The sequence below is a fragment of the Diachasma alloeum genome, unplaced genomic scaffold (genome assembly GCF_001412515.2).
Source record: "Diachasma alloeum isolate Michigan unplaced genomic scaffold, Dall2.0 Dall_scaffold_00288, whole genome shotgun sequence".
Classification (NCBI taxonomy): Eukaryota; Metazoa; Arthropoda; class Insecta; order Hymenoptera; family Braconidae; genus Diachasma; species Diachasma alloeum.
The window spans coordinates 301005-319465 of NW_021680427.1; the positions used below are offsets into that span (position 1 = coordinate 301005).

General features: G+C 34.7%; 1 protein-coding gene across 1 annotated transcript in view; it reads right to left on the reverse strand.

Moving 5' to 3' along the window:
- Nucleotides 1-13941: 13941 nt before the first annotated feature.
- The window catches only part of LOC107038718 (BTB/POZ domain-containing protein 7), a gene marked incomplete at its 5' end in the record, with an annotated part of 40275 nt that continues 35755 nt past the window's right edge, over nucleotides 13942-18461 (reverse strand). The window contains one exon of the mRNA XM_015257973.1: nucleotides 13942-14679. Within this exon, the coding sequence (XP_015113459.1) occupies nucleotides 14392-14679 (288 nt within the window). The remainder of the gene's footprint in view (nucleotides 14680-18461) is intronic.

Below are 18461 nucleotides of genomic sequence, written 5' to 3' on the forward strand. Positions count from 1 at the left end.
GGATCCCATTTAATTTTGATTATCAAGTTACTCTTCAGATGTCACCACAAGCGGATTCTAGTTTCTGCCCTACCGACTCAGATCGTGACATTTTCAGAAAGTGACATATTCAACCTACTCCAATGAAAAGTTGGTAATCGAAATTGGGACTCCACAATTAAGGGTCACAGAGGTCAACATAAGGGTCGCGAAGGTCAGAATATGGGTCATGAGGATCAGAATAAGGGTTATAAGGGTGAGAATAAGGGTCACGAGGTTCAAAATCATGATCGTAAGGGTCGCAAGGGTCAGAACAAGGGTCGCGAAGGTCTTAATAAGGGTCATGAGGGTCAGAATAAGGGTAATAAGGGTGAGAATATGAGTCACGAGGTTCAAAATCCGGATCATAAAGGTCAGAATAAGGGTCGCGAAGGTCAGAATATGGGTCATGAGGGTCAGAATAAGGATTACAAGAGTCAGAATAAGGGTCACGAGATTCAAAATCAGTATCATAAGGGTCAGAAAAAGGGCCGCGTAGGTTTGAATAAGGGTTATAAGGGTGAGAATAAGGGTCACGAGGTTCAAAATCCGGATCATAAGGGTCAGAATAAGGGTCGTGAAAGTCAGAATATGGGTCATGAGGGTCAGAATAAGGGTCACGAGGTTAAAAATCCGGATCATAAAGGTCAGAATAAGGGTTGCGAAGGTCAGAATAAGGGTTATAAGGGTGAGAATGAGGGTCACGAGGTTCAAAATCAGGATCATAAGGCTCAGAATAAGGGTTGCCAAGGTCAGAATATGGGTCATGAGGGACAGAATAAGGGTCACGAGGGTCAGATTAAGGACGATGGGGGTCATGTGAATGTTAATCATTTTTCGTGAAAAATCATTTGTTCGTTAAGAACTCTCATTAATTGGCGGATAGCGCGCGAAGCACTGGGCCGGTTTTGAGAAACCAAAAACTATTTTGTTTGTATGAGAAAGACGAATAACTTTCACCTGAAATATTTTTCGGTATGTGTAATTGTGTGCATGAAAAATCAATTTTTCGTGAGAAATTGAGATCAAATTGTTTATAACAAATTATTGCCCATTGGAATCGCAGGAACACCAATAAATTCGAATTCCTCACCCCCGAAAACAATAATTTCGATCATAAAATCGTGCCACATTTTTCATGTCCACTGGAAGGGGGTATTGCGTATAGCCTAGTACTTGAGGGGTTGAGATATATCCCAAGACGATCGGACTCAAAAGTTAGTCCCTATGGATTTCCGGAAAAAATTCTAAATAACTTAATTTATTTCATTCTCATAAGTTATTGAGTTTTTCTGTTCTCATGTTTGTTGACGAAGGCAACTATAACCGTTTTGAATCAAATAAGGAATGCTTTCACGAAATTTCCATTTTTTCGTGTTAAATATCGCAGAAACTATGCAGTACAAAATTTAACAAAAAATTCACCGTATTCGGAATTTATCAATCTATCACGGATGAGTTTGTTAAGAACATCGTAAAAACCGTTTTCCCATAAGATGGAAAAATCGAGTTCGCGGGACCGAAAACCCCTTTTTGCCTACGTCTCGCGTTTCTTTATTTATTATCTCCTAAACTGTGTAGTACAGTTAGAATTTTTTGCAAAGGCTGGGGACTATTATAAACATCAGCTATGAAAAACATGGGGACAATTTTAAGAAAATAGTATGTTTCGATACAAGTCGGAAAAGTCGCCTTCGACTCGTGCTTAAGCCTCCCACGAGCCAGAAAACCTTTTTCCCATGAGTATCGAACGATATTTTTCATCACAATGTGTGAAAAGTGGGATTTTGCGCACGTGCGTGAAATTTTACTTTACGCAAAAGTGATGAAAACGTGTTTTCTGTACTGCTTTTTGTACGATTTCTCGTCTGGGAATTGGTACTGCATATTTCCCAAACTCGAAAACTTGAAAATCACTACAAAAAAATCTTGTCTCCGGCTGCTGCGATGGGGTTTTTTTACTCGTGTGTTGGCCAGTCCTCGCCTTCGGCTCGGACGCCAACGCCGCACGAGTAAAAAACCCCATCGCAGCAGCCCGGAAAAATACTATTTCTAGGTAACCTTAATGCGTTGGCGTACGAATATAACGAACGCAGACTCCACTCCCCGCACGCACAGCTCCAAAATTCAACCTTCAGGATGAAAGAAAAAAACATCAAATCACTGGATATTATTTCGTTTAATTGAGACAAAAATGAGGTATACATTAAATGTTTATCTGCAATTTGAAAGAAATTATTCCTTGAAAAAATGGAATTCATCACATTTGTTTTTTGCTATCGATGCACTATTAATTGGAAATCCTCATACGATTACATAATCTTTCGATAATCAAAGATTAAGATCAAATGTATGATAAATGGTACGTATTGAATACACTACATGTTTCATTTTTTTATCTCCATGGTTTAGTCGACATAATTGAATATCTAGGTACGAAATTAAATTTTCAATAAAAAAAAACAAAGTGTAAATAATTGGTTTTTTCATCATGAATAAGTTACAACGGCGAGATCTTAGATACTCGTTAAAATCAATTTGACAAATTAAATTTATTCAGTCTAGACTCATTACGCATTCGTAATAATTGGATTTTTCTTCTTTAATAATGAATAATTTATGCCAGGGAACGGAATTATGCGTGAATCATCACTTCTTCACTTTTTTATTCGTTTCGATTCTAAAATTCAATCGATCAAATTCTAATACGCAATTATCTAAATTACATTAATGCGACATAATATATACACATACGTATACACAACTTGTTTTTTTTTATCCTTTTTCTTCCGTTCTGCTTTCCTCTGTTATCATCAATCAATAAACATACACTCACACTTTTTTTCTCAAGTAAGATACAATTGCACAGAGTTTTAATTATCTAATTGGTTTGGTCACACTTCCATTTGTTTTTCATTTTCATTCATGAGTTACGAGCTTTATCGTTATTCATGGTTATCGCATTCGACATTTTTTCTTCTTAATGTAGCAAAGATGTGGAGGACAGGAGATAAATCGAATCAAATCGAATTTAAGTGGGGAATATAAATTGATAATGTCACTCAGACTTTAGTTTTTGCTGAATATAAAAATGGTATGAATAATTTTAGACAGATACTTTTTTATTTCGATAATTAATGGAACATCAACCAGTTGAAGGCGATTTAAAACGTCTGTATTATAACATCACCCCAGAACTTCTCGATTCTCCATTATTTTTCAAAATATAAAAATGCATATGAGGTATTCCATGCCAAATGAGTCAACGGCTGACCCTCACCCTTCGGAAATTGATCTCGATTTTTTCTACGATTGGGGGGCTAGAAAAACCATCTCTCAATTTTTTTCAGATTTTTTCGACAGCCCATTTCCGAGATGTGATTTTTTCCGTACTGACCTGCACGTCCGGGGATTGGTACTGGGCCTTCCCCAAACTCGTAAAAGTGAACATCACTACGGAAAACTATCGTTCACTACGAGTGCCATGGGGTTTTTTTACTTGGGTTGTGCGGGGTAATTGACGCGATAGACGAATGAATTTTATGCTGACCCTTCCCTGGGGCTGTAAGGCCCAATATACTTCTGATACGCCAATAATATCTCCCGCACAGCTACAGACAAGTGACTCGAACGCAAGTGAGTTTAAAGTCCAAGGAACGGAAGTTCAATAATTAACCACAATTCACTTAGCTCACTGCATGAGCTAATTGATAAAAATAAAATATTGATGAGTGTTTGCAAATTTTGATACCAAAAAATTCACAAGATATATGGCAAATAACGATTGCACTTTACAAAAAACTTGATAATATTAAGGGGAGACTACTATGAGTTTTAAGAGTCGTGGGTTATTGGAGTGAGACTTTTCATACGGTGAAGATCGATTACATAAATCTGAAAACGAATAATTAGTACAAAAAATTTTTTTTTTTATTATTCGTTTGTGTGAAAACGCTTCAAATGCTGAAAACAGTCCAGGGCCTCCAATTTTTGAACTACAAAATATTTTTTTTTTTCAAAATTTTCGGAAAAATGTGTGGAACAACAATTACGAGCCAGTTTTTTGGAATTTAACTCCTATACAGCTGATTTCGTTTTTTTTCATATGTTTTCAGATCTATATAATCGATCTTCTACGTATGAACAGTCTTGTCCAATGACCCACGACTTTTAAAACTCACAGTAGTCTCCCCTTGACACGGATATTTGTTTCAAAGGCGAGATCAAACTTATACACGGACGAAAAAATTCAACATAAAAACCTATCGAATTCATTATTTTTTTTTATTTTTTTTTATGCTTATTTTATATCGCTTCGAGTCTGATGAGACTATATGGCAATTGATCAAGACTTTAAAAATGGTTAGATCTCACCATTCTACCCGGCCAGGAATCGAACCTGGAACCTATCCGTTGTGAGGCAACGGCCTTAACCACTACGCTAGGCCACCGGGCTAATCGAATTCATTAGAAAATTCTATTGAATTTCTATTGAACTGTTCTATTAGTTTTTGGCCGATTCTATTGAAATGTTCAATAAAAAATAATCAGTAGAAAAGTCAATAGAATTCAATTTTTCTATATAACTTATTCTATTGAGATATTTTCTATAGAATTTCTTCGGCTCAAATTTTCCAAGTTTTTTCGTTTGATTTTCTTGATGAGAAGAAAAGAAAAATAGAATGAAAAAAACTTTGGAAATTTGAGTCGAGCAAATTCTATAGAAAATATATGAAAAGAATAAGTTATCCTATCGTAAAAAGGAGAAAGGAAATCGATCTCGAAATATCTCGAAAATCTCGAATAAGTGTAAGCGTAAGACTGAAACCGAAGCGCCACTACGTGAGGAGAGAAGGCGCGTGCGTAGCACGTGCGGCCGATCTCGTATAGAAAAATCGAATTCTGTTGACATTTTCTATTTTATGTTTTCTATTGAATATGTCAATAGAATTTTCTAACGAATTCGATAGGTTTTTCTATTAAATTTTGTCGTGCGTGTAGTGTTGTGTCTCGATGTTTTCGCTTTGAAATCTTCGCTATAGTACTGACTTAGTATATTTCTGAAATTGTACTCCTCATGTATAGTATTAAGAGTGAGCGTAAAGAGGGTTGTTCCCTTGTAAAGAGAGGATACAAAAAATAACCTATTGGTGGAAAGGACATTGAAAGGGTGAAAACTTCGAGGTCCGGCAACGTCGGCCAAAGTACGTTGAGTTCGGGGAAAAATCATTTGTTGTATGAATAAGTTGACAAGAATTTCAAGAGACAAATTTTCGGATTTTATGACTTCTACGTACGTAAACTTGACTTGAAGGGATTAAAACTGCCTCTTCCTGCTACTTAGGAAAAATGAAATTGCTTTGGGATAAAATGAAGAATTTTGGGAAAACGAAAATATTTCAACGGTCGCCCGAAATATTATTTTTACATGTGCGACCGAACATGGGTGGTTAGCCAGTCATCCCCTTCCGCTCGGACATCAATTCCATGCAAGCAAACAACCCCATGGCACTCGCCCTGAAATATACTATTTTTTGTTTTGTCGTTTTTTTTTCGATAATTCGGGTTCTATTCAGCCGATTTTATTTTAATGATGCCTCAAAATTTTCCATTTTCTACCATTTATCAGAAGATTTTGAGGTAAGTTTTTTTAATCCCTAGATGCTCATAATACGGAATTTTCAAGAAAAAAATGAAAACCTTGTATTTTCCAAATTTTGTCACCTTTTATTTTTCTCATATTTTTTTCAGTACCTGTTATAATCAAAACAAGTATTTTAAGCCGTCATTCAAGCTGGGTTTTATCCTGGATATATTGTATTTTTAATGTTTTCTTCTCGAAATTCCGCGAATTTGGTCAAAACACCGCAAAACGACTTCGCCTATGTATCGAAAAAATATGTAACATATAAGTATACATTTAAATTCATTTCATACTATTTATAATCAAAGTCAATCAACGCCATTTTGAGGTATTTTGAGCAAATTCATGGAATTTCGAGAAGACAAAATTGACAATAAAATAGATTTAGGACGAAACCCAACTAGCATGACAGCTCAAAATACGTATTTTGATTACAAGAGTAACTGAAAAAAAGGTGAGAAAAATAAAACGTGACATTTTGAAAATTAAAGTTTTTCAACTTTTTTTCTTTGAGAATTCGGTATGATGAGCACCAGCTAGGGGTTGAAAAAAAAATACTCAAAATAGTGTTATAGATGGTAGACTCAAAAATGTAAAATTTCACGATAAAAAACGTTTTCTGACATTTTTCTCTTCGAAAAACTTATTTTTAATTATTTTACACGAAGCGTGCTAAGTGGGAAAAGGTCATATTGACCATTTTGGGAGTTTTATATCATTTTGACCTAATTTTTGAGGACTTTTTTTTGGCGCATACGGCCTTTTTCCACAAATATTTTCCTCGAATAGTGGACAAATGAAAAAAAATATTTTCACTGGTTTCTCTTAATTTTTCTGATATTCGGTCGTACTTCTAACGGAATGAACATTATTCTAGAGAAATTTCAATTGGAGAAAAATCTGTGGAAAAGGGTCGTATGCACAAAAAAAAATTGTCCTCAAATACTGGGTGAAAATGATTTTAGAGAGTCCAAATAGTCCAGACTTCATGTTCCCTAGATTAGGTTTATACGACCTTTTTCCTTTTAGCACACGACGTGAATACACTCTGATTTTATTTCTCTCCATCTCCTTCCACTCACCTTTCTACTCAATCACAATTTAATTTTCCACTGAAAGAATATTGGCTGGCTTTACCTGCGGCGTTCTCAATTAATTTCGCCTCTGCATTCCCTCAAAATTAAACATTCGATGGAGAAAAAATATAAAGTAGGCCAACGCTAGAAGAGGCGGGAGTTGCATTGATTCTCCTATCCGTTCCGTATGTACATAATAAAAAAAACTGTTGGCAATTCAGTTGAATTTCCTCCTCATTTTATCATTTCGTCTCCACGTTTTTCTCGTTTCTTTTTATAAACTAAAATATTTACAAATTCTGCTTTCCGAACATGATGTATACATGTATGTGAAATTTTCCAACAATTTTCATTTGATGACTCAGGACGTAACGTTTAGGTGACCAGTGATTTTCATAAATTTCTAGACCAGCGGTTTTTCAACTTCCTGTATTTAGATATAGATTCAGGGGAGTGAACCTATTGGTTTGAATGCTTTAAATAAAAAAAAAGAATTTAGATATGAGCCTGCTCTCGATGAACTTTTTTGTGGAAATCGTCTGCATTTATGGAGATTCACTGATGACAAAATTTAATAAAAACGCCTAGCGAATTTGTTACAAAATTCCATTGGATTTCAATTGAACTTTCGATTAGTTTTTGGCCGATTCTATTGAAATCAGAAGTTCAATAGAAGAAGACAATAAAATTCGATTTTTCTATATGACTTATTCTCTTCAGATATTTTCTATAGAATTTCCTTGGCTCAAATTTTCTAAGTTGTTTCATTCTATTTTTCTTTTCTTCTCATCAAGAAAATCAAATAAAAAAACTTGGAAAATTTGAGTCGAGAAAATTCGATAGAAAATATTTCAATAGAATAAGTTGTATAGAAAAATCGATTTTTTCTTACTTTTTCTATAGAATATTTTCTATTGAACATTTCAATAAAATTGGCCAAAACTAATAAAAACTAAAAAAAAGTGTAACAGATTCAAATTTTTTCATCCATGTTTAGAGGTTTGGGGATATTTGCAAGTACGAATAATTCGTAGTGATTTAAATTTGAATAATTGGACTCGCAAAAAAATCGAAATGTCCAAATTATTCGAAAAAATTCGAGTAATTCAATAAAGCTCGAATAACTCTCAAATTTTTGAGTAATTTGTCATTCCGAATAATTTAAAAACAAACAGAATAACTTGAAGAATATTGAATAATTCGTCATTGTAAATTATTCGATCGGAATTGCAGACTGAATTTCCCTATTCGTCTTTCTTCACCTTCCAAAATTTCAATTTTTTCTTCAGAAAATGGAATTTTTTCCAGTATTCTTTCCACTCGCTGAAAAATTTTATTCCCTACAAAATTAACGTGCGCATAATTTCTGTAGAGATAAAATGAAAAAACTATTTCGTGGACGAATGTGAGTCTACAATTCGAGCCGAAGATTAGGATTGTAATTACATCCGCAGGAAAATGTCTTCTCTATCTAGGACTGTACAGTACTTTATGATCCTCAGCGCTCGAGTGATGCGGTGAAGACTCATTGGAAGCAAATTAATTCGTCATTGTAAATTATCAGATCTGATTTCGGATTGAATTTCACTATTCGTCCTTCCTCATTCTTTAGAATTTTTCCTTTTTTTTCTTAGAAAATTCAATTGTTTCCCATTAATTAACTCTTTCCTCTCGCTGAAAAGTCATATTTCCTATAAAAATAACGTGAACGCAATGTCTGTAATGTCAAAAGGGAAATAACGATCACGAAAAAAAGATTTCGTGGACGAATGTAAGTCTATAACTCGAGCCGGAGATTAGGATTGTAATTACATCCATCGGGAAATGTCTCATCTGCACAGGATTGTGCAGTATTTTATGATCTTCAGCGCTCCAGTGATGCGGTGAAGGTTTATTGGAAGCAAATTGAAAGATTCTTCAGACAATGACAATTAGCAAAATGAATAATCAGCAAAATAATTCGTTTAAGGCTCGGATGAATTATTTTGCGACCGTCATCTCAATTGTTTTTCCATCTTCATAATCTAAAATATATCAAATATTTCCATTAAATTTTACATCACATAGGAGCTCCTAAGGATTAAAATTGTACAATAAAAAAATTAGAAAAAAACTTCAACTCCTCAGCCATTTACGTTCATTGAAACAATTTTACTAGTTACTGAAATTAAGGCCCGGGTGGATTATCTTTCAAACGTCTCTCGATTGTTTTTCCGTCTTCATAACGTAAAATATATCACAATTTTTATTGGATTATATATCACGCAGGAGCCCCTAAAAATTATGATTGTACAATAAGTACGATAGAGACGAAACAGTGAATGGATAATTTATCATTTTAACTAACGATCTGACAGCCATTGGCTACTGTGACAAATGACGACCTAACAGCAATTAGATACATCGAATTATTAATTTGCAATTTCCTCCCTATTGGGTTTATTTCCCAATATTATTCAGAAATGCTTTTTGGGAATGTTCAGCATTTTTTCAACGTTTTTTTAAATGTACAATCATAATTTTTGGAGACGCCAGGGCTATGTAAAACTGAATAGCAATGGGAAGTTATTTCAGATGATCAAATTTAAAAAAAACAACAAAGATTACGTTCAAAAGAAAATCTAGCTGGCCCTTAAATATTTAAAAATATGTAATCATTTCATCATGGCAACTGATGATTTGACAACCATTGACTACCGTGACAAATGACGACCTAAGAGACGTTAGATACATTGAATTATTATTTGCAATTTTCTCCCTATTGGGTTTATTTGCTAATTTTATTCAAAAATACTCCTCGAAAAGGTTCAGCATTTTTTGAACGTTTTTTTGATTGTACAATCATAATTTTTGGAGACTCCAGGGCTACGTAAAACTGAACAGCAATGGGAGATCATTTCAGATGATCAAATTTAAAAAAACAATCAAGATTACCTTCAAAAGATAATCCAGCCGGCCCTTAAATATTTAAAAATATGTGATCATTTCATCATGGCAACTGATGATTTGACAACCATTGACTGCAATGACAAATGACGACCTAAGAGACGTTAGATACATTGAATTATTATTTGCAATTTTCTCTCTGTTGGGTTTATTTGCCAATTTTATTAAAAAATACTCCTCGAAAATGTTCTGCATTTGTTCAACGTTTTTTTGATCGTACAATCATAATTTTGCAGACTCCAGAGCTATGTAAAACTGAATGGCAATTGAAGAATATTTCAGATTATGGAAATAAAAAAAAACAACCAAGATCACGTTCAAAAAATAATACACGCCGGCCTTTGTTATAATCAATGATTAAACATCGTAGCTATCATTGATTGTAATAAGAACAAATAATAATATTTAATATCATTACATAATATTCTGCGAATCACTCATCTTTGTCTCAAAAAAGTCCCAATTTTCTCCTAAACCTTCACTGCATTAATCAAGAAAAAGTTTGCGGCAAGATTTTTTTTTCATCTAAGAAACCCGTTTCCTCTGTAAGAAGAGAGTTCATCAGCTCTGCCTACCGTTAGATAAAATTGATGACAATTGCAGGTCAATAAAAAGTCAATCCCTGTCTCATTAAATGAGAATTGATGGAAAAACCCACTGATAATTATCAATAATTCTTATCCTGTTTTGGGACTTTCACCGCTCGAGTAATGATGCTCGATCTCAAACTATATTCACCTATCATAATGGCAGTGATTTCAAAAAAGAATGAACCCAATGTCGTAGATTTGCATTGAACTTGGAATAAATTACCGTTTTCTCTAATCAACGGTATAACACACATACAAATCATATAATAGGACATGAAGAAGCGAGAAAGAGAATACTTCCTCATCAAACCAGCGTTTTCTCGACAGAATTACCTGCTAGACATTATGGAGTCTCTTCATTTTTTTATACATAGGATGTTTTGCATTGAGAACTTGTTCACAAAAATTGTCATCTCATCGTTCTTATTACACGATATAGATAGGCGATAGTGAATCATTTGCTGTAAACTCTAAATCTCCATATGTTTATTTATCAACAAAGATGTCAAGAATTCAAGTAGATCATAAACCACATTAAATGATAATTTCGATCGTTTCTTCTCATAAAATGTCAACTGTTTTCGGCTGTTTTTAACTGTTCTTTTTTGTATCTGATCGAATAGTCAACATTTATGTAGTTGATAAACTTTTCACTCTCTTCTGTTGAAGTCTATTAAATTGTAATGTGCCATCATTGTGCAATCTGAAGTCCACATTGTATAATTTAATAGTGAAGCGGTAAAATTATTCAAGTCGACTTTGCTGTTAGCTGAGTTTTCGAGGAATATCTCTCAATGTAAAGGAGATAATGAATTTTTTGTACCGACCTTTTTTGTAGCGTAAATTGAGTACTATAAATAGGCTCATTCCAAAAATTCAGGTGTCCCTCTCAGATTTCGAGATATTCATTGAAAATTGGCCAATAGTCAAAATCGACTTCAACGATTACCGCTTTGCTACTGAATAAAAACTTGTTAATGTTCAATTTAGTGTGGGCAATTACACGCTGAAGAAAATCAACAAAAAGTTGCAAGGAAAATGCACCAAAAATGACTAAACAGATTTCTGTCTCTCATACTTTTTCACCAACAGTCATTCTTTGCCTCCAATTTTTCCTTCATTTCAAATCGAAATTCCTAAAACACAATTTCGCTCCCCCATCACCTAGATTGTCCAGCCATTTTTCTTACGATTTTTGCTCTGTGTATAATTCAAACATGTGGAATCTATGAAGAATCCAAAATAAAAAGGATTCCATATGCTTCAATTATCGCATCAAATTGCACAAAACAAATTAAACAAAAAAAAATTAAACAATCTGGAATTCACATTGCACGACGTGTAATTGGCTGGGTAAATGACAATTTAGTAGAATTCAACATATATATCGTATAATGAGAATGTAAGGACTATAAATTCTGCAGATAATGTCTCAATACAAAAAATCAAGGGTATCAACAAATTGAAGAATTCCATAATCCGTAATGAGTTGTTTTGTTGAGAGAATGCTGTGTCGATGTTGAAGTACGCCAGCGAGAAAGTAAGATTATGAATAATCAAAAGAATGACCCCCTACTGTTGTAACACGTTCGATATTAATATTTCCTCAACCGGCAAAGTATTTTAAAATGAACTGGAAGAAACGTCAATAACTGTCCATACTTCAACATGGCTATTATTACATTATTCCACTACACCTAGGCGATAATATTTAGATTGGTCCAATATTAATGATGCCATCTTTGTAATTTTTTTTTTCATGTTTTATCATTTTTTGTGGCCAACAAATAAACCCTAAACACCTCGCAGTTGGGCCTACATTTACACGGATACATATTACGAAGCACAGTCCCTGCTGACCATTGTTTTCCCCACTAATTACTAAGTATTACTTGTCAAAATATATATAACAGCCATTTTTTTATTTCTCTTACGTAGAAATGCTTCATCCTAGAGATTATTTTGAAGGAAATGATAAAATTGTCATGCATTGAGTTTGCATCGATTAAACTGCACAGAGAGCAATCATCGATTTTATTCATTGAACAGAGTAAAATAGAGAATATTCTTTGATTTTTAGAAGACAATTGTTAGAACTATTTGTGTGGACAGGTCACGTCTTTGTGGGTATGAAAATATCTCGGTAATGAATGACTCGAAGGAATTATCAAGAGAGCTTTTTGCAGCGAATTCCATCGGATTGAAAGGTTTGCACTTATGAAAAAATTTCATAGAAAATCGTAGCGAATTCGCTAGACAATTCTATTGGATTTCTATTGAAAGTTTGTATTTGTTTTTGGCCGATTCTATTGAAATACTCAATAGAATATATTCTATAAAAAAAGTCAATCGAATTCGATTTTTCTATGCAACTTATTCCATTGAGATATTTTCTGTACAATTTCCTAGGCAAAAATTTTGTAAGTATTTTTAATTCTATTTTTCTTTTTTTTTTCATCAAGAAAATCAAACAGAAAAAATGGAAAATTTGAGCCCAGGAAATGAGAGATTGCAAGTGGATTTATTGATTCTTGTCCAGATATTTTTGGAAGGAGTGAGTTTGAAGGAATTCATCATAAGAATTTTCCGTAGAAAATTTCATTCTCCACAAAAAAAAATCATGATGTTTTCTTCTACAATGATTCGTTCCCTAAATAATGATCAATTGATAGAGATTCTATTTTTAAAATTAATCATTGTATTACTTATATGAATCACGTCGATCAATAAATTTTTTGTATAGAATGTTCCGCTGATTATTTTTCAGACATCTTTGGAAGGAGTGGGTTTAAAGAAACTCCGCAGGAAACTTTTCCTGTTGAAAATTTCATCCTCCAGAAAAAAAAATTCGTGATGTGTCCTTCTATAACTTCAACTTTCAACTTTCCTTAAAAGTCAAAAGTAGATTTACTGATTGTTCTGAAGACGTCTTTGGAAGCAGTTAATTTGAAAAAATTTATCAGAAAACTTTTCTTGTAAAAAAGTTAATTTTTCCAGGAAAGCTTCAAGATGTTTTCTCTTCAAATCATTTGTTATATGAATAATTATATTATTTACTCATATCTCGATCGATAGACTTTTTGTATAGAAAATATTGTGCTTTAGAAAAGAAACGTTTCTATTGAAACTATCAATTTCAGAGGTTATTATCAATTCGTAAAAATTTAATTTTTGAGGTGAGTTATTCTATCTTTATCTTCAGATTGATCATCTTGATAATGACTTGGCACAAAATATCAGAAAACATTTCTTGTCCATGATTTTTTTTTTTAAATAGCTGGATGCGAAAATTGACTGAAGAATATTACACACGTTTTTTTTTATTCTGGTAGACAATGGAGAGTTGAAAAGTTATAGGCAATTGACGACGTCTGCATTATGAATGCCGCCAGAATGAAGACGTTCCTACAACCTCATGATTTTAAAAAAATACGCATCTCATATCTTTTAGTAAACAAAGTTTATGCTGCAACTCAATTTAGTACTTTTCGAAAAATTTCTCGATATCTTCCCCTAAATCCACTCATTTCCCTGATATCTCGAAAACAATGTGGATACGTATCTAGTATTTTTAATCCAATCTTCATATTTCATAATTTTGTTTAGTGAACAAATTTCATGATGCAACTCAATTTAGAACTTTTCAAAAAATTTCGCTCGACATCTTCATCTAACTCTACTAATTCCTCTCATATCTCGAAAACAATGTGGATGCGTATCTAATATTTTCTATCCACTCTTCGTAATTCATCATTTTCTTTAGATAAATTTCCCTGATATTGCACTAATTTCCCCGACATTATGAAAATTATGTACATGTGGATTTCACATTTTTCATGCTGCAACTCAATTTAGTACTTTTAAAAACATTTCTCGACATCTTCATCTAAATACACTCATTTCCCTAATATTTCAAAAATAATTGGATGCAAATTTCCAATTTTTTCTTCATTCCGCTTTTCCTTTACTCACCACAGGACGCCACGTCAACAGAAACAGTTCTACCATTAGGCTACTATTCTAGTTACCCAGAGGAACAACTGCAGTTGCAGATATTCTCGATGAACAGTCTCTCATCAGAAAGTATAACTCTCCCTCATCCTCATTTTTACGTATCTCAAATGAATCTAGGTAAACCAGTACTAGAACGATGGTAGATGTAGGGTGGCGGTGGGTGACCGGGGAAGTGTCTCTGTCGTTGATGCGGCAGGAGTGGATGATGGGGTCCCAGACTGTTGACGGAGTTCTGGGCATGCTGGAGGAGATGCGAGGCACCATCCCCAAGGTCCAACTCCAGTTCCTGCTGTTCCACCAGCTGGAGTGCCCCAAACGATGCTGTTGCCATGGCCACGTCCGGCATTATTCCGGATAAGTGACCATCGCCGCAAGGATTATTATCCTGTTGCTAATAAAATGGAGAAACAATGATCAGTTCAGGGTGAAATTGGAAAATTCTAACGATTGGGAAAGCATTGGGTGTTTTTTTGCAATACCGAGAATTTTATGAGAGGTGAGGCGTGATAAAATGAGAAATCAGTTTAGCATTGAGTTTGAAGTTTGACATTGAGTCCCACTCGAAGGTGATGCAATCGAATTTTTCAATTTTCAATCGATATTGAAATGAGACGGGAAACTGGCGGAATAGTAAGAACATAATTGGTTGGCATTCACGGTGAATGTAAACACGTGCGAAAAAAAGTAGTCGCAAAAACTCGCGCATTCGCTAGGAAATTCCATTTGAATTCTATTGGAAATTGTTTTCGTTTTCCGCCGATTCTGTAGAATTCGGAAGTTTTTTCAAGCTTTTGCTTCTGAGTGGAAACTTTGTAGTCGTTCAAATTTAACACTCGATCACTCGCTCAATGAGCGCGGCGTCACCCGTTTTCGTTTTCTTATATTTTAGCGTGTTTCACAGCGCTTAATTTGTTTTAGAAAATTAGAGTTCCTAGGTCAATCATTTTATTAAGCGGTGGCGTTGTCCGTTTTTTATCGGGAAATTTGTTTAGCTAAAAGAAGAAAAGAAACGTTGAACGGACCGAACAGCGGCGCCGCGCCGCCCGGTGCGAGTGAGTCCCTGCCGACCGCTCGAGCAACAGTGTTGCTACATTCACTGCCACAATTGAAATGCGCGCATAGCGGTAAGCGCCAAGGTGGCAACAGCGCGCTTGGTTTAACGGCGCTGCGCTAACCGTACGGCGGATGAAGGCTGGCGACCAAGCGCGAATGATCGAGGGTTAAGGATATTCAAGTGTCTTTTACAGTTTGGTACAGATGCGTCCCGAAAAAAATAGACTAAGTGAAATTGTTAAGTTGGGTGGGTTTTAGCACGTTTCGGGTGTCTGGGATATTTTTTCCTGATCTATTTTTTCCGCCTACCAGTGCAGATCACCACAGGTCCGTGAATTTGGCGGTTCTAGGGTCTCGGATTTTTATGAGGATAAACTCAAAATTGAGCGCTTTTTTGGTACCCGAATGAAAAATTTAGTGTTCATATTTTTTGTCTCACAAACTAGAATTTGTTATTTTAAGCATAAAGCTAGCGATTCCAATCTTGTAAAATGGTTCACAAGAAAAACTTGAGCATCATAATTAGATGCTTTATACTATAGATTCAACCATTTTCAATCATCAAATTTGTCAATTAAATTGCGTGAGACCAATTTGAGAAAAACCATGAATATTTAACGTCATTAAAATTACATTTTGCACAGAAATATTATTTTTTAAACATTCGTTGTTTACAAATAAATAATTGAAATTGTTCAAAGTTTCGGAATCCTTATTTTATTAAACACCAAGTAAAAATTCCAATGTTCTTATCTCGTCTAGATTCGGTGCTAATCAGTCTAACATTGAACTGAATTATCTCGTCTGACCACTCCACCATTGAATTTATTTCACTCGCTGTCAGCATAAATTTTTGATACACCCCGGATTCATTTTCGATGAAGTTTCTTGAGATTCACAAGGAGTAATCGTAACTGAACTGATAATGTTGATAACTTTTTGAACGTTAAAATAAGTTGGAGATAAAAATAATTTTACATTGCTACTTTGGCATTGAATTTTAATTTCAATGTGATAAGAGCATCGTGCAGAAAAAAATAGCAGTGAAAAAATAGTCGATATTGCAAATATTGTTTATGTTGATGGTCACTTCTAAATCCAAAACGTACGTAAGAAGTTGCTAGTGCCGACATATGAGACTACGATACACAAATACGGACGATTGAATGAGATGATAGAGATTCGAGGTTTTTCGCAAAGTTATGCAACGATAAAAGTTACGAAGTATTCAGTTGCGCGTTAAAAGTACAAAGTTGTTCAATGATGATTTCATTCATTTTTTCCGGACGTTCGATGTTAATTAATGCAGAAAACTAATCCGAAATTTGATTAATATAGAGGGTACTTGGTAAGGTACATCCCTAGAAAATAGGTTTTTCCCAACAATTTATATTTTGAAAAATATACAAAAAAATTTCTTCAATTGGGCCAATTAATATGAAAAAAAAGTATGAAGTATGTATTTTATATAAAAAAAGCAAAAAAGAAATATTTAAAATATCATTTTTTAAAATGTTTTTTTATATAAAAAATATATGTAACATGTATTTCATAAATTTTTTTATATACTCTTTATACCAACGGCGATGGCTGTGTGGTTAGAGCGCGAAACTACGTCTTCTCATGTTTTTTTCCGTAGACAATAACAACATCAGTGTTATTAACATATGTAAAACACTTGGCTGAATAAACAAATTTTTAAAAAAGTNGGTTGTCGCTCGGGGCAGTGAGAGTAGGGACGCGAAAAGTGCCCACTTCGATGCGCTGATAGACGACCGCGATCACTCTCTGTTCTGAAAGCCTGCAACTTCAGACTGCACTGCGGGATTCAAAAAGCAACTGTCAAGCTGCTTGCGNGGGGGGGGGGGGGGGGGGGGCAAAATGATTTTTTAACGCTCTAATTTTCAGATTCATGGTCCGAGTGAGAGTCTCGCAAGGGACGACTGTACCTGGTCAAAGTTTCTCCCTCAAGTGAGGTTTTTCCTTGGCCCTTGACGAATGCAGTACAAGGGGTTGGGGGTAGGAAGGCAACAAATCGTAAAAACCCGTGAGGGTCCACGAAAAAACAAAAAAATTTTTTTTTCAATATATTTTTTATAAATTTGACAAATATATGGAATTGGCCCGAATTATATGTTTTAAAAATATTTTTTGATGGGGGCTCTTGCGATTGTCCCTAGGTCTTTCATCGGTAATTTTATAATATTCTCCAACTATTGAAAAAAAATGTAACTAGCTGTACTACACAGTTGAAGAGATAATAAATAATGAATTGCGGGCTTCTAGCACGCGAGGCATAGGCCAAACGGGGGTTATGAGTGTCCCCGAGTGCGATGTGTTCATCTTACGAGAAAACGGTTCTTTCTATGCAGGCATAGCCAAATTTATATTTAATTACAGTTAAATATCGTAGCCATCAATTAGTTAACATCACTCTTAAATTGTTTGAGTACTCAAGTATCATCAATTCAAATATTCCAATTTTTAACTATTTTATCAATCAATAATTGAGGTAGGAAGATTGACATATTAACAAATTTTCAATACATCATTATTCACGAAAAATCAGATTATTACAATTATATTATTTGAAAAATTAGATCAACATATTTTAAACCTTCATTAATGTAAGGGTCAAATTCTTGGAATATTACAGAAATTTAATATTGATGGCGATCCCTGTTACTATGTTCTTAAAAAAAGAATCCATGGTAGATTGATAAATTCCAAATGTAGTGAAGTTTTTGTAAAATTTTATAGTATACTAAGGGGCTCCACCACCCCCTCTACTGGGTTCCCACTTTGTCGTAGTGAGGGGGCTCGGTCGCGGGCGGTGGAGGTCTTAAGGACTACCGCTGCCCGCGGTCGCTAAGAGGAGTCCACCCAATCCATGTGTGTGAGCGGCGTAAGCCATGGCCTCGGCCATACCGTGCCTAAGGATGCGTGGCACAGGGGGAGCTGTGTCGCTAACGGTGCCTCTCAGAAACCTGGGCGACCTCTGAGAGTAGTCTTGGGTGTAACCCACCCGAGACAAGCCAAGCCCTGGGCAATCGCGGCAATGCACCAGGTGAAAACGCTTAACCGCGGTACTCGTGGGACTAAAATGGAAACCAATTTAAA